General features: G+C 30.8%; 2 protein-coding genes across 10 annotated transcripts; one reads left to right on the top strand and one right to left on the bottom strand.

Moving 5' to 3' along the window:
• Positions 1-871: 871 nt before the first annotated feature.
• LOC117159065 (uncharacterized) lies at positions 872-4271 on the bottom strand. The gene is made up of 2 exons (XM_033338581.2): positions 4117-4271; positions 872-3435 (listed from the first exon to the last, which is right to left on the bottom strand). Exons 1-2 carry the CDS (start codon positions 4142-4144, stop codon positions 2018-2020), a joined length of 1446 nt encoding a protein of 481 aa, XP_033194472.2. The 5' UTR covers positions 4145-4271; the 3' UTR covers positions 872-2017.
• Positions 4272-5873: 1602 nt separating this feature from the next.
• On the top strand, positions 5874-14166 carry LOC117159027 (uncharacterized). 9 transcript variants are annotated; one of them, XM_076619964.1, is made up of 13 exons: positions 5874-6117; positions 6245-6420; positions 6987-7127; positions 7199-7339; positions 7944-8104; positions 8216-8352; positions 8567-8850; positions 8944-9150; positions 9804-9926; positions 10025-10144; positions 10524-10678; positions 11524-11655; positions 12509-14166. In XM_076619964.1, exons 3-6 carry the CDS (start codon positions 7022-7024, stop codon positions 8288-8290), a joined length of 483 nt encoding a protein of 160 aa, XP_076476079.1. In that variant the 5' UTR covers positions 5874-6117; positions 6245-6420; positions 6987-7021; the 3' UTR covers positions 8291-8352; positions 8567-8850; positions 8944-9150; positions 9804-9926; positions 10025-10144; positions 10524-10678; positions 11524-11655; positions 12509-14166. The 9 variants fall into 9 exon arrangements, with proteins under 9 accessions (XP_076476079.1, XP_076476082.1, XP_076476083.1 ...); XM_076619967.1 differs by having other exon boundaries at positions 13772-14166; XM_076619968.1 differs by lacking the exon at positions 12509-14166 and having other exon boundaries at positions 8725-8850; positions 11524-12500.
• The last annotated feature ends 6596 nt before the right edge of the window (positions 14167-20762 follow it).

The following is a 20762-nucleotide window of genomic DNA, read 5'->3' on the forward strand; positions in this document are numbered from 1 at the left end:
TGCAGACTTCAAAAGAAGAAAATTTATGTTTGTTGCATCTTCAGGTTTATTTTATGTTATAGCATGAAATTATATAATTATATAGTTTGTCAATTTTTCTTCTGATATTGTGAAAAATTTAAAAATGGGATTGAGTTTGTAATTATTTACGGTATATAGAATTCACAGAATCACTGGTTGAATCAGTTTATATAAATTTCGATTGAACTCATTAAGTGCACTTTGCAAGTGTACGGATATACTTACGAGAAAAATTATACCATAGAATTGATATAAAGCTTGTTATACACGTAAGAATCTTCTCCTACGATTCTGTAGTTTTTCCCAAAACCAAATTACACTCTAGTTCAGTTGCTGAATTATCTAGTATTCGAACGACGACGTTAACATCGAAAGAAAACATAGTATCGTCGAATAAAGAATAAGAAAATACAAATCATCCAATTAAATTCGTTGTCCCGAGTTAGAATTAATATAAAGGCGAAACAGGAGTGGCATATTTATTTCTTAAGCATAGGTATTCAATTTATAGCGTATCATAAAAAGTTATAAGGGTTATGTGCGTTCTTTGATAGAGATCTCCTTCAAAAAACATGGTTTAGACTGACCTACTTCAGCAGTTCGTAATCGCTGACCGACCAATTGTAATTGCCTATTAGCCGACGTATGGAAACGTTATCAGACTAACTCTGGTGTAAATCGTTACATATTAGCATAAATAAGTTCAAGGCCCATGCGCAGCTGTGCGAATGATGCATTAATTTTTCTACGACATGATTTTGTCAAATAGCGTTAACCTTTATGAATGATATTTGTAATTATAAACAGGTACGTTTGTGAAATATGGATTAAATAAAATAAATATGCGGAATTCAAAATATGCCATGATTTTGTATTGAACATTTACGAATGATGTTTGTAATTATAAACACATACAAGATTTATTTTAAATAAAATAAAGATTAGGATTCACAAAATATTTTCTTTTTCACAATTGCAATTTCAATTGCGCGTCTGACAAAGTATAATACGATTTTCTTAAAGCATGCCTTCCATTAAAGTTGCTTCTCCAAATTCCTTTATAAATAAAATTATAATTTACCAATTAACAATATTAATAAATTGAGAAGCTACAAGCTGTAGATTGTAAAGTTTTCTTTTACAATTTTATAATTTTTTACCAAATAGATTAATCAGATAACATGAAATTTGTGAACTTTCATTTCTTTTCTTATCCAACTAGGATCGCTCGTTCATATTAACTTGTAACTTGCGACTTGTAAAATTCTACTAGTATTAAAATTCTAATAGTATTACTTTAATTCTCTACAAGATGACTCAGAATGTGAAATAATCAAATATGGATTAAAGTAAAATAAGCAAATAGAATTCACAAAACATTTTCTTTTACAATTTCACTTTTGACTTAATCAATAAGTTACTATAAGTTATTTAAATTAAAAGATTAATTATAAAGTGATACAAAGAAATACGAAACACATATTTTCAAATTATTACTATACTTTTACGATCGTAAATCGTAACTACGGGTTGCTTCTTCTGTAACCATCACAAGAAATTATTAGATGAGATTATTTGTTGAAATTTTCTTGTACTATACAGAATGCTTCGTCAACATTATCCACCTAAAATATCTTCTTTATTTCAAATAATGAATGAAAATATTACTGATAAAAGTAGTAGTCGTTCCAACAAAAACATAACATGAGGGGATGAGTAAATTAGTTCTCATTTTTAATAGAGAAAATGTTTATTCTTTTGAGTTTAAATTCGACAAGATCACGAATTCTAAATATAAAACTTACTTTAATATCTGTCTTAGAAATGAAAATTGATCTCGACATCTCCTTTATCCTGCCCCATATAAAGACATTGTTGCTGCCACCATATTAGGATTATTTTTCAATTGTTATATGAAATTTTTTCGCATACTATTCCTCATAACGAAGATATTTCAAATGGACAAAATTAATGGGATACCCTGTACAATATTTCGTTACAAAAATAAGTACGGATCAGACTTATAATTATCGTAAGGATACTCAGATAATGTCCAAGTATCCGTTTTTTCTAAATCTGAAGATGGGTCCAGTTTTAAATAAGGTACATATCTGTAATCCAAATCGTCCAGTCCATCCTCATAATCTATTCGAAGCATATCACTAATTCTTTTTAAATGGTCATCAGATTTATCAGCGAAGTATGGGTCTTTTGATGTCCGGAACATAGAAAGTATGTCTTTTCTCCAATTTTTTGCGAAATAATCATCATCCATAATTAATATCGGTGTTTCAACGTGTTCCAGAATTTCCGGACTTTCTTGAATTCCTGGAGCACTTTGCTGATTTTCTTGATTTCCCAGAACATCCAAATTTTCCTGACTTTCCTGATTTTCTTGATTTTCCAGAACACCCAAATTTCCTTGATTCTCCTCCTGATATTCCTGGTTATCCTGATTTACCTCACTTACCCGAACCTCGTCATTTTCTTCATTCTTCCAATTTTCCTGATTTTCCAAGTTTCCCTGGGTATCTAGATTTTCCAGATTTCCGCCGCTTTCCTGATATTGATTTACTTGACTTTCCATATTTTCCGGATACCAATTTTCCTGATTTCCCAGATACTCCCAAATTTCCTGATTTTCGTCCTCGTGATCTTCCTGAATTTCCAGATTTTCAAGCCCATCTATAGGTGTATAGATCGATCCACTTAATACTGAAGCATCTTGCAAGTTGATGCTGCTATCAGTGGTATAATCTTTCATAGGTTCTGTCTTCATGGCATTTTGTAGTAGTAACGAAAGAAGCGCATAATATTCCGAATTTTCTTCTTTCCCATTTTCTACTTGTTTCGGTTCTTCAGTTATAAAGTGATCTTGTATTTCGGAACAATTATGTACAGTAGTATCTTTATCTGATTCATTAATTTCAATATTTTTTGCACTATCAACTTTCAATACAGACGACGATTCACTGTCTTCTGTTGAAGAGTCTCGATCGGGTTTTGCTATCGGTATAATGTCGTGTTCTTCATTGAAGGGCTGATTCTTATCGTGATGCGAATCTTCTACATGTCCCATTGTGTTTATCAATGCTACTTTATCTTCCGATGTGTGTAATTCTTCGGGTGCAACAGTACTTTTGTCAAACGTCGATTGTTGGTCGAATAAATCTTTTGATTCTGCTTCTCGAATGTTGTCTATAGCCTTGGCTTCCATCGAATCGATATGATAATTTTGCCATATTGTGTAAGAAGCCCATCCGACAAACAGTAGCAGTTCCAAGTACAGGATTAGTTTCACGCATTGTATTATTTGTTCACATATGTGGTGTGTGCTCACGGATTTCAAATATGTGAAACCTTTCTTGTCGGGAATTGAATTTCCATGTCCCTCCTCCACACTTATAAGCTTGTCTGTGATAAAAGAAATAAAGAGATTAAGTTGTAGTTTATGTGTTGCATTGAAAAAGATTGATGACAACGAATAAAAGTATCTCTAAATAGTCAAATATAATTAAATAATAACTGGTGGAGTAAAATCACTTTCAGAATCACTTGTCTTCTGCATACTCTCTTAACAAAGTTTTGATATACTAACGCTTAAATTCGCAATTTTTGGACGATATCTATGCACGTTATTAACATTCAATTCATTAAAAATGCATATTGATATGCTGAAATTAGAAAGAACGCACTAATACATGTTCGAACTTTGGCGTTTTTCCTTATAAACAGGAGAAGTTATTTCCTGGGATAATAACTATATGTGGAATATGTAACATGTTTATGTATAACACTAAGTGCAAGTACAAGTTCCAATTAACATTTATAAGAAGTTGAAATGGAATATTTCTTTGGTTTATTAGAGTGTCACATAATAAATTATAATTTCAGTTAACCATGATCATATAAAAAGACTGCTGGATGGTTCAAAGTGATTTTTCCATAAATATTTCTATTTCTCAAAAAAATACTTTTTTACAAATTATGAAACGAAGAATTTAAAAAACTACGCGAAGATTAATTAATTACGCATTGTAAAATTTACATGTGCACGCGTAATAAAAACAATAAATATGAAGAGAATAAACTTACCATTACTGATGCTCCACTGTTCCTTCATGATGAACGATCTGCCATAAACTAACTATTGAGGAAGAAAGAACATTAAATGGTAAACGCAAAAGTACAAATTAACCTCGACCTGGCAAAGTTTAGCATAAAGAGAAATAAAAGGTCGCATCAACGATAAAACTTAGTCTCCTACCACAAGTTTCATACTACGAGGAAGATGTCCATAGGTCAAGACATATCTCCTATAGGTCATCTACAATTTTATGCTTGTTGTGAATAAAGAAACCTGCTTTTGTTTTGCTAATTGTTTTGCTAACTGTTTTGTCGAATAAGCATTTCCTTAAATTATATATTCTCAATCACGATTCTAAAACAACGACATTTTTTATTAGATTTGAAACTAAAATGATTCTTTATTAATGTACGCACAAAGGAAACAAATTAAAGTTATATAACATATCATTTTGACGCAGAATGTGATATTACATTTTCGTGACGTTGCGCTGTAGGAATAAATTCATCTTCACTTATTACGTAAAGTATGTTCCAGGAAAATATTGTGTACGTAGAATAATATTTGTAATTTTAATACTACGTATTTTGATAACTTCATAATATTGATAATGTTTTCAACATTGGAAACATTACTTGTATGTCATATTCAGTGATTTGTTTTCACTTTACATTTTCATTTTTACGTCTGTTTTCATTTTTATCGAGAAAGATATCGAATAAAAGTGCGTAGTATTGAATTAATCTTTGTCTAATGATCTTCTGATTAAAAAAATAGTTAGGGGATTTCCTTAATATTTTCGAACATGATATTTTGTAAACAGTTTCAAAGAATGTCAAACAATCGTAATTCATACAAGACGATTTTCGTTTGGTAAATAAGCACCATTTGATTTAATAATTATAGATTATAGAGATAAAGATTACTGAAGACTCATGCTTTCTTTACAATTGGTATAATCGGGAATATTATCAGATAAGCTACGATTATAGACATATAAAACATTATACTACCTATATACATTCATATCAATCTTTCTCATATTATTTCATTATTAACCAATTATTAACAATAGCAATTTTCAAACTTATAGAATCTTTAAAACACATGATTTTGTGTATTTAAATCTCAAATCAGGAATTTAATAATTCGTGGAATATAGATTTACTACAAATACTCTTGTCCTAATTGATAAAATTATTATATTTTACGTGAAATTGTATGAAACACCTTTTTTTAGTTCGAAAAAAGAGAACAGTGATCGAAATGACTACGGAAAAATTGTTTTCTCAGATAATTTAATATTTTTTTGATAACAATGTAGGTGTACATTTTCTATCAGATACGATTAACTTGATAAAATTCGTCAACGATCGTCGTATCGGAAATTTGTACGTTTCAGTTAGAAGCAGATGTACTAAACATGTTGCGTATTTCAAATGTAGTGGTTTGTCTATTACTTTACTTAACATGTTTTTTACACAATGGTGAGAATTTTTCTAATTTTATATGTTACTTTCAAACGTGTATAACATATATTTGCTTACTTTATCTTATTAAATATATTTTTATTCTAAAACCGTAAAAGATTTTAGTCAATCTCTGTCAAAAGACAGAAATTTCGAGTAAACGTCAAGCTCATTTCCAGTATGAGTCTTTAATATTCAATGAGTTAATCGGATAGTGATTTGTGAAATAACTTTTCTTCATTAATAGTATTTAACAGCGCAGCGTGTTGTTTGTCATATATATCTTGTCTATTTTTTTGTCAAAGAAGATAAATTTTCCTTTGCACGCGTCTAGCTCAGAAATTATATCCATGCAATTATTACATGTGATTATGTAATTCGTGAAATGTGCGCATCAAATAAAGCTATACATACATCTTAATCCCTCACATTTTTGTCATATTGGTTTAAGAAATCATAGACAGTATTAACGGATTTTTTCAAAGTGCATCACGCAATATTACTTCAACATATTTTTATAACTATCATAAACATCTAAAAGTAAGTATGATCCTCAGTTACCGTCGATAATACATGATTTGGTTGCAACATTAATGTTTCACGATCGCGGTTCAACTCGCATGTAATTAGGAACTTATAATTCACGATTTTAAATTCAAACACACAGGATTGAAGCAAAAGAAACGTATTCTACTGATAATGAAACATTATTAAGAGATCTTATTGATTGGAAATGTACTGCTACGTCTGCTTGCTCTGTAAATCGTAATAGTTGTATCAATGGTACATGTCAATGTGATTCAGACTATATTTTCGATGGAAGTTTTACAGTATGTATTACAGGTAAATTACGAAAAAATACCTATTTATGGTGAAACGTCTATCATTACGTGTATGGTAACTCAATTAATTATAATAAGTTAGTTTGTCATTTCTTTCAAATTTTTGAAATTGTCAATTTATGTCTTGTAGGACAATAGAAAAATAAATAAAATAATCCAACTCGTTCTTTGTGTTTTCCGCTTGAGAAAAGTGTTTATTTTAAGTGTTACAATGACTAGAACAAGCATAAAACGTATAAGCAAATCACAGACTAGGGATCGGGAAAATACAATGATCTAATTAGCTTATTTTATCTTTGACGGTGTAAACAAATGACGGAGAAATTGGAATTCAATCAGGAATAAAACTTCAGATTTTTGTTCTCGTCTTTTAACCTTTCTTTCAAAGGGCCGTTTGCAAAACTTCGATAAATCGATTTTCCATTAATCGATGTTGTAATAATCGAGCTTCTACTGTACTGTACGTTAGAACGAGCTTAGATAAAATATTCCGTTTAATCATAAAGTCATTATACGTCACCGAGCGTCGTTATTAAGTTGTTACGTTTATTTCTGCGATATTTATAGTTATCAGCGCGTATGGTGACGATTGCCAAGAATCGATGCAGTGCTCTGCGTACTTATCGAGAGGTGGAATATGCAGAAATGGAATTTGCGTATGTGCTGAGGGATATTATTATATACATGGAAAATGTCGTGCATATTCAAGTATATCGTGCATTTCACAATATTATCTAGATAATAATATCGCAAACTTCTCACGAAATAAACTTTTACAGGATTACTCGAAAAATGCCAAGAAGACGGCGATTGCTATGTAAACGGCGATTTTCAAGCGTCACGTTGCATAAATAACATTTGCAACTGTAGTCTTGGATATTATCAGCGAAAATATAAAACTTGTCGTCCAGATGCGAAAGGTAGGTTTTTCTGATTCTAAAATAATAACAACTGATAAAATATAATCATATCACATCAAAACACGTTTATACGTTCTAGTCTCATAAAGTAGGTTATTGTAAACTGATGATTTATCCTATTCTATATACATCTAATGTATACGAGACATTATTGCCCGTTTTTTACAATATTATACAATATATGTAAGTATTAAACAGAAAATTTATCAATATGAGAAAGAATATATTTTGCAATTATTCAGTAGATCATTTTTCCAATCAGAGCAACAGAATAAAATAGTAATAGAGTATAATATAGTAACTTACAGATGAACGTAAGAATATAATATAGCGTGAGAAATTTGGAATAAGAACCTATCAATTTCCTTGTAAAAGTACAAATAAGATTATTATATTATATTATATTTTTCCAATCAGAGAAACATTCAATTCGTAACGTTGTTATAGAATTAAAAATTTTCTTTATACTTCATTTAATCAATACTTTTTCAATAATTTAAGTAATCATAATCTCTTTAATATAACTTTGATTTAAATGTTCATGTTTCTCGTCATAATCACTGTTAATAACAACAATTTTTATTTTTATATTTATATTGCATAGTGCATGGCAAACAATGTATCATAAATAACGATTGCAAAGGATGGATCAACAATACGTGTGACAACTATATATGTGATACTTCGCAGACACATATAAGACATATCGCAAGACTCTTATATAATGATAATATTGAAAAAAAAAAATACAATCAAGAAAGGTTTGTAAGTACATTTTTTATTAATATGAGAGTACTTTCATTCATTAATATGGGAATTAAAATGACCACGACAAGAATTTAAAGTTTAAAGTGTACATTTTTTTATCTTAAACAGAATACAACATTGAAAAGAAATGTACAAAGGATGCGGACTGTAAAGAATTTGGAAATGCAACTTGCGGATCTTTGAGAATTTGTAGATGTAATCGTGCAAATCTTTTTAACACAACTAAAGAGAGAAATGTATTCCAGGTAAAATTATTCACATGTCTTTATCCATTAAAACTTTAATGAAAAATTAATGGCTACTACAGTTGAATTAAATGTGGAACATGTCCGAGCAAACAATAAACACTGCTTGAAAGTTAAATATCATAAAAAAAGATTTATATATATTTGTTAAAATGTTCTATCCGCCAAATTCATTTTTCTATTTTTATTTTTTTATTTTTGTACTATTTTTTAGTACAGATGAGCCGCTGATAGAGTTAATATCAAAGAATATTGGAAATGTCCCAAGAGACTTATAACTATGTATTTTATCATTACAAATTTTGCTGAAATGTCTTCTTTGCTTAAACAATGATGAAAACAGACATTTCTTAACACAAACTATTCTGGTAGAACTTGGAGAACCATGTGAAACTGGAGCAAATGAAATTCGAATCGAAGGTTCGGAATGTCGAAACGGCACATGGTATTGTAAACTGGAGAAAGTTGCTTCTAAACATAATAGAAAATGTGAAACAGGTAAGTGATAGATCCAAAAATTTTCACACAAAATTCTATTCAAAACGAGTATTATTATTATAAACAATTAACATTCTTTTCTATTCATTGTAGTAACTGTACAATGAAACGAGAAATCTCGGTTTAACGAGACTGAGTTGTTTTGTTGGACAAAAGGAGGGATAGGTGAATCGTGTCACCAAAACGTAGATTGTTATATTGTTGGTATCGATACCAAGTTATTTTGCGATGCAAGGAAGTTATGCTCCTGCCCAACTCATGCAACTAATAACAAGACAACTTGGGTGAAAGATATAATTGGTACGATACGTTTTAAGTTATGTGTATAATGGCTCACGAATATATTTGAACAGTCAGAAACCTCTTGAGGATATGTTATGTATGTTATACAAAACATTTTGAACTTTCATTAGTACTTTAAGAAGATAAGACTGTGATGATTATATTAATAAAATTTGAAAGAAATTTGTAAATGTATACGAAGGCTACAAGATATTTAGTGCAAATATACATTGCACAAAGAAGAGGTATTTAAATTATTACTCATTGTATCAATTAGCCCCGATATTCAGTGGAACCATTATGAATGCTTATATTAATGCTTATATTAAGGCTGTCCATATTATATACTAATTTTTTATTTAATTTATATATTTAGAGTAAATACGTAACTTTTATATATGCATTTTCAGATTGGTTTAAAATTTTGTCAATATAACCATGATATCGTGTTTCACTACAGCTGCAATGAAATTCCAAAATGTTTTATACAAGACACGCAGACAATATAATAAGTGTCCAAATACATTCATGAGCCACTGTACATAAAACAGACTATTATAATGAGCTATTTGTAATATGCAGCTTTTTATACGTTGAAACTAAAAATCATCGCGCAGTAATAGATTGTACAGTTTTTGTAAACATTGATATTATATACAATTTAATTCCAGATCTTAGAGATATTTGTGAAGCAGATAACGATTGTAGAAAACGGATCAAGAATGCAAAATGTACAGGCATGACTTGTGTTTGTATAGATAATTATTGCGAGTTAAACAAGCAGTGCGTGCCTGGTAATTTTGACTTTCATTGTTGTACTTTCAAACGATATCATTTTTTATCCAAAGATACAAAGAAGTCAGAAATTTTATTAAAATTATATTTCTTCCAGGTCTCAATTCCAGTTGCATTTCCAATGCTAGTTGTGTACCAAAAGATTCAATATGCAAATCGAATGATTTCATTTATAAGGAACAGTACATTGCTGAATCAGTCGACACGTGTATTCAAGGTAAGAACCTTCTTTAAAACATGCATCAAAATGTAACATAAGTCGTTTATTGAAAAAATTATCATATTTGATGGAAATTCATCGTTTTGAATACAAAAGCTAGATTTTCTTTTACATCGCTTCAGATACATAGAATAATACATATGTATGTAACTGCGAATGTTTACGCGAATTCATATTTTTATGTGTCTATATAATTAAAAGAGCAGAATCTAAATGGAGATTTGTTTCACCTACTAAACATTATGACTACTTTGCTTTCGTTATTCTGTGCATTCTGTACATTTTTGCACTTTTCAATTTCTCATAAATGCACAAACATCCGCAAGTCTATAAAGAACGTAACGTAATAACAAGAAATGCAATTATATCTTTTTAGCCCTTTCGTGTGGAAACCTTGCGATAAAAATATTCAGTGTTCTGCTGTGACATCAAACGCAGTTTGTTTACCTCATCCAACTTCAAACTCGAGTTCCGTATGCGTTTGTCCTAAAGGTTACCATTACAAGTTCAAGAAATGTTTCAAACGCAAAGGTACGAAAATAAATACATATGTGCTGCGTAAAATTTCATGGCTCGTTAATTAACCTGTTAACAAGGAAAGGCGAATTAATGTTCACAAATACACTCCCTTAATTAAGATTTTGTCGCGTCAATCCAAACATTTTTTTTCTTTATTATATTCGCGAGTAACAATTCGACACCCGCGATTTATATATTTTCTCTTCGTAATGTGATAAATAATAGATCGCAAAGAAATTTTGCATATAAGAAAAAGCCAAAATTTAATCTCATTCAAATTATTTCTTGCAAAGCTCCTTACAATTATTAAGTTCAATTATCTTTTTTCGTTGACAATCGAAGATATAACGTTGTTTTTGGACTAATATTTATCAGACAAACATTAATAATCGACTGGTAATAATTTCATGACAATTCATATTTCCATTGCCGGATGATTTATTAAATGCCAGAAATTATCACGTTCATTTCATGGATTTATTGCGAAATTCGAATATTATTCGCTTCTTTTTTATCTCTCATTCGAGATGTAATATCGTCATATTTTGCCATTACATATCTAGGAATTGCTAGCTCATGATATCTTACATCTACGTAATGAAAAATGCGCAAGAGTAAATAGGAAAATGACGAATTTGCGATCGTTATTACAATTACAATTATCTAGAACCAGTTGAATAAGACGTACATCGAACAAACAAGTTGAAAATGACATTGGACATCTAATAATTCGCTGAAAATTGTGTAGTGTTTGCGTTTAAAGGAAGCTTAAATGCACGATATTTAAACAGATTTTCTTTCTTCAGCTAGTTGCATGTAAATTAATAAAAATTCTTTTGTTCGCTGAATTCTTCCAGTTCTTGGTATGAACTGCGAGAATCTCGGAGAATGTTATCTGAATTCCGGGGTTGGAGCGTTCCGCAGGAACAATCAGAGCGCATGCGACTGGAATTACATTCAACGAAATGACACTGTGTGCGACTTCAACAGTAAGTAACCTTGACTTGTGACCGATTGGAAGGTTTCCTTGCATTTGATTCCCGACGATACAAAAGAAACAGGGCGTTGAAGCTTTAACCGGTAGTTTTTTGGATTGCACGTGGAACACTACTATGCGGTAAAATAATATAACTAGGTAGCAATTACCTTTCGACTGCTCGCATGCTTTCTTGCAAATAAGTTGCGTTGCAATTTTTGCGATTGTAGAGGGCGATAAGACGTATTGGCAAGACTACGTAACCCATCTGAAACGAATCTTTTCGCACAAAAACAAGAAATAATAATATTCCTTGGAACTGTATATGTTTTCGTGCTTGCCACATTTTCATTTTTATATTTCTTTTTTACTTCTGTATTTTTGTCCCTTATCTTTTAGTTCTTGGCAGCAGTTGAGCACGTAACAATGTAGAACACATATAACAATATTATTATCTACCTTCCATGCTATTCATTTATTTATTCTAATATTAATAGACTTAAAAATGTGTAATAAAAACTTTGTGAACTAGTCAGTTGTATGAAGACCAAGAATTTATCTGCGATATATATTAATTTTTTTAAAGCACATTGCTACACTACTTTTAATCATATTATTTCGTATCTTGAAATATGGTGTCAAGAAATGTTGATTATTAATTTTAAAAAAGTTGATATTGAAGAAACTGAAACTTTTTGTATTAGTTACATCTTTTTAAATTAATATGTCTGTTCTAAGCGTTTTATCGTAGCAGCTATAATAAGCAAAAAACTATTTTTCGTCTACTTATTAGCTTCGCATAGTAAAGTTACTCTTTGCAAAGTATTACTTATAATATATTATATTAATGTATGTGATTTTTTCAGGTAGCAATATTACAACCAGTATTATAGGACTGATCTCACTATCACTCCTACTAACAAACATGTTAATTTAATTCAAAGTTAATAAACACGATTAGTTACAAATATTGTGCCAAAAGTATAAACAGTAAATTATCTTCTTTTGGATTAAGTATTTCATAAATAATATAATAAAATACTACGAAGCTGTGTATTTATATTTGATAATAATATTATTTTAAAAAACATACATTTCTACTATATAACTTATATATTAGGTTGTGCGAAAAGTCTCTTTCGTTTCATAAGGTGACAATAGATGAACAATAATTTCTGTTTTACGTTATTTTATTGAATTAGGTATGATTCATTTCGTTCTATTTCTATTATTATGTTCGTGCATAATTCAATAAACTAATATAAAACAAAAAACATTGAACGTCTATTATTTCCTTATAAAACGAAAGAAACTTTTCGGGCAACCTAATATATAATTATACAATATAAATATACAATATAACATATATATGTAATATACAGGGTGGTTGGTAACTGGTGGTACAAGCGGAAAGGGGGTGATTCTAGGCGAAAAAAGAAGTCGAAAATATAGAATAAAAATTTTTCGTTTGAGGCTTTGTTTTCGAGAAAATCGACTTTGAATTTTCGCTCGGTACGCGTGCACTTTATCACGTCTCGTTATAACGGATCTCACTGTAGATTTTTAAAAAAATTAAAAAAAAAATTTTATTCTATATTTTCGACTTCTTTTTTTCGCGTAGAATCACCCCTTTCCGCTTGTACCACCAGTTACCAACCACCCTGTATATATATTATATATTATATTTGTATTGTATAATAAATCTTTCTCAAAGTTTGTTAGTAGAGTTTGCCTATCTCTAAATTTATAACTACTAGTTAAAGAAACCTTAACTTGCCCCTAATGAATACACATTATTAAAATAACTCAAGTCATAAAATATTATGCAATTTCTTCTAACTTCAACATTTTCAATATAGAAACCAAAGCCTATCATTACTGTAAAGCTAACGATAAATATAGTAATATGTTTTGTATTATCCACGACATAATTTTTTTCTTCTCGTGACAACGATATAACAAGTAATTCGTTGGCCCAGTTGGTAATATCACCACGAAATATAACAATCACTCTTATCGTTAACACCTTAATATTAGTTCCTGATAAATGTGTTATCAACATGGAGATATAACGAGAAAGATTTTATATAACGCAAACATCGTTTTCAATAATTAATCTACTGTTCCAGAACGCAATATCAGTTTTATTAGTCAGTCAAGTTCATCTCTTGAACTGACTAATGACTCAGAGAAAAACATCTGCATTCTACAGGGAGTTCTGTAATATGGTCACATGGTGGTACCGAATAATCAAGATCGGATAATATGGCATACACTTGGAAAAGAAAATTGATTTACATAAATGTTCAATTTTAATTTTCAATCAATGTTCGGATCTGTATATCAGAATCTCTGGTAACAATGTTGATAAAAGTTATCGGAGATATTAGACCAGATATTTCAACAATCTTCTAACGTAAACTTTTTTCATATTTCTACTAAAGATTGATAAATCGATAAAGTAATAAGTGTAATTCCGCCCTCACGATCTATAAATACATTTACATATTTATATATATACTTATATTTACATATATTATTAATTACGAGAGTTATATACCGAGTTGCCGCATAATTATCTTTAACGCGTAATATTTAGCGACCTTAGTTATTGACGATCATACATCACCAATGCAACTAGTGGAATAGATGTATTGATCTTTGGAACACAGCAGATTGTGTGCTGACGGTACGTGACGATTACCATATCCTGATACGTAGAACTTTTTATCATATACGATAACCTCTGCTTTAATGAACAATAATAATCTTTATCGAGTGTGATAGCATTCTTATAAACTTCCGTCATTTCCTATGGAAAGCTCTATACAAATAAATGATCGCATATTGAAGTAGATAATTGCGAATCACAAAAACCATTTATTATATCAAAATAGAATTTTTTAATGATTCGAACCGTATTAATATTATTGTATCGATGATATTTCCCACTGTATAGTATTAATGTTCTCTCATCTGTTTATTTAATAACTTATAAAGATAAGATTAAAGAAAATACAAGTTCTGAAGTAGATGCAAAAATCTACTTTTTAAAAATTCAAGAACATACAAATTTCTCAATCGTGAAAATCCTACGGAATTTTAAACTCTCATCGTATTTTGAAGATATTCGTACAATTTATTATAAGAGTATTGTACGGAGAATATGCCGTGATAAAACAATAAACGGAAAAATAAATGAAACGACTACGTTGGTTGCCACATTTCTTAACCATCCTTTTATCCAACAATTGACGTACATGAAACTGATTTGAATAGAGCTATATCCGACCATCGAGATCAGTTTGGGAAAATTTGGCGTTCAAGAGCTCAATAGCTGATTCTAGGATAGATAGAATGGTGCGCACGCGATTATGGAACTATACCACAAATCTGGTGGCTATTTTCATTGGTAGAGCAATGCTCTTAGGGGAAACCTCGGATGACGTTTTGCCTAACTCGGATGCGTGATAACGATGACGTCACGAAAAAGAGAGGTCAAGGCATATTTCTTAAATATAGATCCGTTCTGCGACTGACCTCCCATATTGCCTTCTACCTGCTTGTAAACCTAAACTCAGTGATACACTTGTAAAAGAATATACATTAAAACGTGTAATAAACTTTATCACACAATGATTGTTTAATAGCTGTAACGCGTTGTTTAGGTAAGTATTATGATATGTAGGTGTTATATTGATAGTAACCAAATATAGTTTTACAAAAATACTAGGTAATCAACGTTAAGACGTCACAGAATTATGTGAACAGGAATTATTCGTAATAGAGTTAATATTCTGTTAAATAGAATATTTCGTAGCAATTTTAAAGAGGCTAGCTATTTTTATTACTGAAATTAAAATTCTGACAACTAGGAATAGACGGAAGAGTCTTGAATAGATATGGATATTTCTGAGTTACCACAGGACCAAATTTGACGAACCACTTTTAGCACTGAATTCAATTTTAACGATTCATCAAGAGTAGGACGTATACATAGTAAGATCATTCTGTTGTGTAAATAACGCAAATGAGTTGAATGAAATTATCGTACATTCAGGTAAATGATCATCGTGTTACTTTGCGATACTTGAAGAATAAAGTGCGATGCAACAATACGTATCTGTATTCATCGCGCATTACCATACACTATTACGTTTCGTTAGATGTTATCTTCGACGAGGAGGCGAAGAATAATTAGCTGAACTTTAATCTCAACATTTCATCGAGCTATAGATCATTGACCGATTACAATATAGCAGTAAGCAGTACTATCATTATATGCACTTAATCTTTCGTTCTTTATATTTCGTACTCGGATCAAATGATAAATTTAGCCTTGTCCTATCCAACGTACAACTAATAGTAACCAGCTCTCAACGTATCAGTGGTTCACTGTTTCAAATATAAATCGCGTTTAGTAAATTTAACTTTCCTCCGTTACAAACCAGGCCATAATATTTGACAGATACGTCCTAGTAGTTTCGTAAATGTCAGCCATTCGACTCTTTCCTTGCTATGTAATTTCTTCATATTTTCTTCGCGGATAGACCACTTCCGTGCTTCGACCGTATTTTCTTATCGTAAATCAGTAAATTTATCAAACTTTTACAAATGCACCTTCATGTGCAACGAAAATCCAGAACATGCGATTTCTTGCGAATTTCGCAATGGTCTCCTGTATCGCTATCAAATTATAAACAGATTATAATATTTCGTTCTGTGACAGTAATTGCAGAAAGTATCAATACCACCTATCGTTGTTATGGCATTTACGAATTAACTAATCGGATCTAAGTACATTAAATTTCATATCGCTTAGTAGTGTTTTTATATGACTAGAAGAATTTATTAATAGCATTTACGTACTAATTAATTAGGTCCAAATAGACACAGTGAATTTAGTATCATGATTTAAATAATGCTTTTATATTATTACGCTGATTTTATGAAATTCTATGAAAATGTACAACCTGATAAAAAAAATACTTCATTTGAAAATAAGAAAAAGTATGCAAATACTTTTTGTAGCCAGCGTATAATATTTGAATTTAATGTTGCCAAAAGTGGGAAATCGATGTTACGTTAACATTCAGCATTAAGAATGAGTGAACAATTACATTTAATTGAATGAAGATTGAAAATTAATAGAGCAAAGCTATTTATCCATTTGCTAATTTCCTCTGTCATATTATCAAATGTCGAAAAGAAGGGACGGCATTCCATCAGCCGTAACGTTCGTTCCATTTGTTATTCGCTAACAGTGGAGTGCAGAAGGATGCGAAAGGTCACACGCCAACCAGATGGACAGCTGATAGAGGCTCGACCTGGCTTCTTTCCTCGTAAAATGGGTTAGAAGCCATTCGTGCGATCAGGAAGTGACGCTGCGGTTGAGGCCGCATCGGCACGATATTTGAAGCTTCTTCCTCAACATGTGACTTTAATCTCGTAAAATGGCCAGGAGAGCCTCGAACCTTGCTCTTTTTCACGTGACCGCACTTATTATAATCTGTCTCATTAAGATATTGTCCAAACAGAAGTGATTCTATTGGCGCGTATATCTTGTGCTTTCCAATAACAAATTTAGGAAGTAAACGATAGCAATTTAGTAGAGGAATAGGACAAATAAGTAGATAAATGGAACGAGGAAATGTAAATGTATTATCATAAGTTACAGTATGTAACGAATTGTAATTATAAATTACCATAAAAGACTATTTAACATTTCCGGAAATTTTTAAAACTAAAACAAAAATTATGAAATTTGTTAAAATATTTTTTTACTTACAGCTCTCTACAAAAACAGTCAAAGTAATTTAAAAAGTGTTATATAAATTACACGTTATATCTAAGCTGCATCGAATTGTTTCCATAAAAATTGGTATCGAAACTGGCAGACTTAGTTTAATAAGCCCGATAGAACAATAGATATTCCATTCTATCACGCTGAAATATTTCAATATCAATTTCTTAATTAATTATATTGTCTCGTATCTCTGCTTTATACTATACATAATCTTCCCTCCTAAACACTACGCGTATTTTAAAATTTAACTTTGAAATTAAGCCGCTCCATAAGAAAACGAAATTATACGCTTGTCTACGATTACAGTACGATCGAATGAAGGAGAAAAAAGAGGGTCGAAGAGTACAGAGAAGCGATAAGGTCTAATGCGCGATGAGCGTATCGTATCACACGGCAATTTCGCGTACAATTTCAACGTCGCCGATGTGAATCTCGTCGCAAGAAATTCGTGCTTGGTATCGTAGTTGGCTAGCCGTGACGAAAGTCTCGGGGCGAGAAGCAGACCGGCATTGAGAAATTTAAAAGGTAGTCAGCAATCTGTAAGTGCAAATTGCAACGTGTGCCTGAGCTCGAAAGGGTATAAATTCAATCCAACTCTCTACGTGTACAGCGTACAGTGTAATACAGGTTTCGTAAGGAGAACGCGGTACGTCTGGCGAGCCTTTTGTCGCAGCGATTTCCTTGCAGTTGGGTTATACACATTGGATCGCGTGCTTAGCATTACCCTCTCTTATGTGTGTCTTGCGTTATGTGCTAACCAGCCACCACAGAGGCCAAGGTCACCACTGACGATCCTCGACTCGTCTTAAGGGGTTGTATAGCGATCCTAGTACCATTTCACCGACAAAATATTTCACCTTCGTTAAAATATCTTGCTTTTTTTAGTAGATCTACTTGTCGACGAGGATTCGCTGTATTTTAACGCTATTATTTACGCAGAGATCTATTTCCTTTTTTTTTTCTTACGAACGTGTTCCGTGAAAAGTAGAATGACAGGCTAATGGAAATTTATACGCTCTGAGGTCATTATTTACTACACTATTGCATCATGTAACGTAACAGTATAACCGAAGAATTGTTCAACAAAATGTGTCATAGGATCTTGATGTTTTCTTCAAAATTTATTTAATTGGTATTGGTAAAAGAATCTATTCTAGTGTAATAGAAAAATTGTTTTTAATATAGGATCATAATTTGTGCTCATATTATAATTACTTTAAAAAGTTATTTTCTTGAATCTCATAAAATTGTTAATATAGAAATAAATATAATTTAATATAATAAATATCGTATTGTATTCAGAAACCAGGGAGATTTCTGTTGCATTATTATCATTATTACAATAAAGTAAGATGTACTTTGTGCAGGAACGTCAAAGATTCTTATTTCGATGCAAGCTTTCAAACAACTGCGCGCTTTACTTTTTTTTTTTTTTTAACGACCACTTATAAGATTCTTACGCAGTACACTCCATAGAAACAATGTTCTTGCAACCTTTTACACGCATATTTTTATAATTGCTGTTTTAATTTGCTCGTTGAGACGCAATGTTTCATAATGTTTTCATTCGTAATTCATTATAATATATCTGAATCCTGATATAACTGCAAGGTTGGTTCCACAAATATATATATGGTATTATTGAATTATATATGGTATGCTTGAATTCTCTTATTATTTTCAATATTTCTTGACACTAATTGCAAACAATTTTATTATCAGTCACGATAAAATATATTTAGATACATAGTAAGAAAATATCAAACTTAAAAATAATTCACGAAACCATTTACGTTATCGATATATGTAAATGATTTGTAATTATATCATAGATAAAAGGTATATTTCTGAACTATGTGTGTTTCTTGTGTTGATATTTATGTGTCTAATTTATGTGTTCTTGAGAAAAGTGTTTTACATATATAAATTGCATGATATATTGAAGGGTACACATGACGCTAAAACGGTTTCTCGAATAACCCATTTTACGAAATATCAAGGTGACTTTGAATGTTCAATGCCTTACTACTTATCTTTCTTACTGTAGATAATCTAACTGTATACAAATTTAAGATAGCTAGGGCTTAATACCTTCTTATGGAAAATTAACCGTCTGAGATTTTTAGCACAATATGATAAGTATAAGATAAGTAAGAGGTCAATAACATAAAATATGCTCAATTTAATGATATATGATCTCTAAAAGAAGTGATTAATATAATACAATTAAGCCTAATAAACGAGTTTCTGACACCTGTGCTTAACGTTGTTCGATATTGATGCGAAACAGCTTCGGCCTGAAAGAAATAATACTTATTTAAATGAATTTTATATGCGGAACACGCAAATGCTACTCCTACGAATTTATTAGCATGTTTTTAGTGTGGACGAACTATATTTAATCAAAGCACAAGGGAAACGTTACATGAGTAATCGTATTATATTTTTACCCTTTACCACTCTTATTTTCTTGCTTTGCACATGCTTTTAAATATTGAGTCAGATTTATTTTAGAGGAACTCCTACAGAAAGAGGGAGAATGCCAGAAAATGGAAGATAAAAACAGCAACGATATGTAATTGAAATTCAATATATGTAGTTCGTTTAATTTCAAAATATTGACGAGCTCAAAATACATAAATTTGTATTAATAGTATCCTGCAAATGGGATGCACATATAAAACATGTGCTGCCAACTACCGTCGCAGATTGTAAGCTCGAACTGGAATAATACCATGCATTTCGCAATACAAAGTCAATAATGTTGTATTGCAAATTATCCAGGAAATACTTAACTTTGCGGATAATCAGTAAATGCAATTCGTGATATATCTTAAGATAATAATATTAATCTATAATATGCCTCAATGTATATCACATATATAATGAAGATCGCAGTTGCATTTACAATTGTATATTACAATCAAAATATTGACAATTTTTACTTACTCATGAAGGATACCATAATTACAGAAACCTTTATGTCAGGAATATATGAACAGATAAGTATGCAAAAGTTACTGATTAGAATAAGACAGAAAACGTTAAAACTAGATAAAAAGGTGAGTCACGTAAAATATGATTCTATAAATAAATAAACGTACATGTATGATAATAGCATGTGTAAAATGCTTTACCACTGAAACGAAGGTTTCTATCGTGAGATTTAATGAATTTATTATGCTCTCGAAAGAAATATACGAGTCTTGTAAGTTATTATAATATTTGAAGCTAACAAAACGCTTGACAAGAAGCAACATGTAGGTAGATGTCAATTTGGATAGTGGCCAAGTACTTTCTGTTTGGAAACGGAT

The sequence above is a fragment of the Bombus vancouverensis genome, chromosome 7 (genome assembly GCF_051014615.1).
Source record: "Bombus vancouverensis nearcticus chromosome 7, iyBomVanc1_principal, whole genome shotgun sequence".
NCBI lineage: Eukaryota > Metazoa > Arthropoda > Insecta > Hymenoptera > Apidae > Bombus > Bombus vancouverensis.

Bases quoted from the DNA above. Each gene is read 5' to 3' on its own strand.
- LOC117159065 (XM_033338581.2), bottom strand. From the start codon at position 4,144: ATGAAGGAACAGTGGAGCATCAGTAATG. The intron at 3,436-4,116 runs GTAAGTTTATTC...CTTTTATCACAG, and splicing joins ACAGTGGAGCATCAGTAATG to ACAAGCTTATAAGTGTGGAG.
- LOC117159027 (XM_076619964.1), top strand. From the start codon at position 7,022: ATGCAGTGCTCTGCGTACTTATCGAGAGGTGGAATATGCAGAAATGGA. The intron at 7,128-7,198 runs GTATATCGTGCA...AAACTTTTACAG, and splicing joins AAAATGTCGTGCATATTCAA to GATTACTCGAAAAATGCCAA. The intron at 8,105-8,215 runs GTAAGTACATTT...TATCTTAAACAG, and splicing joins AATACAATCAAGAAAGGTTT to AATACAACATTGAAAAGAAA.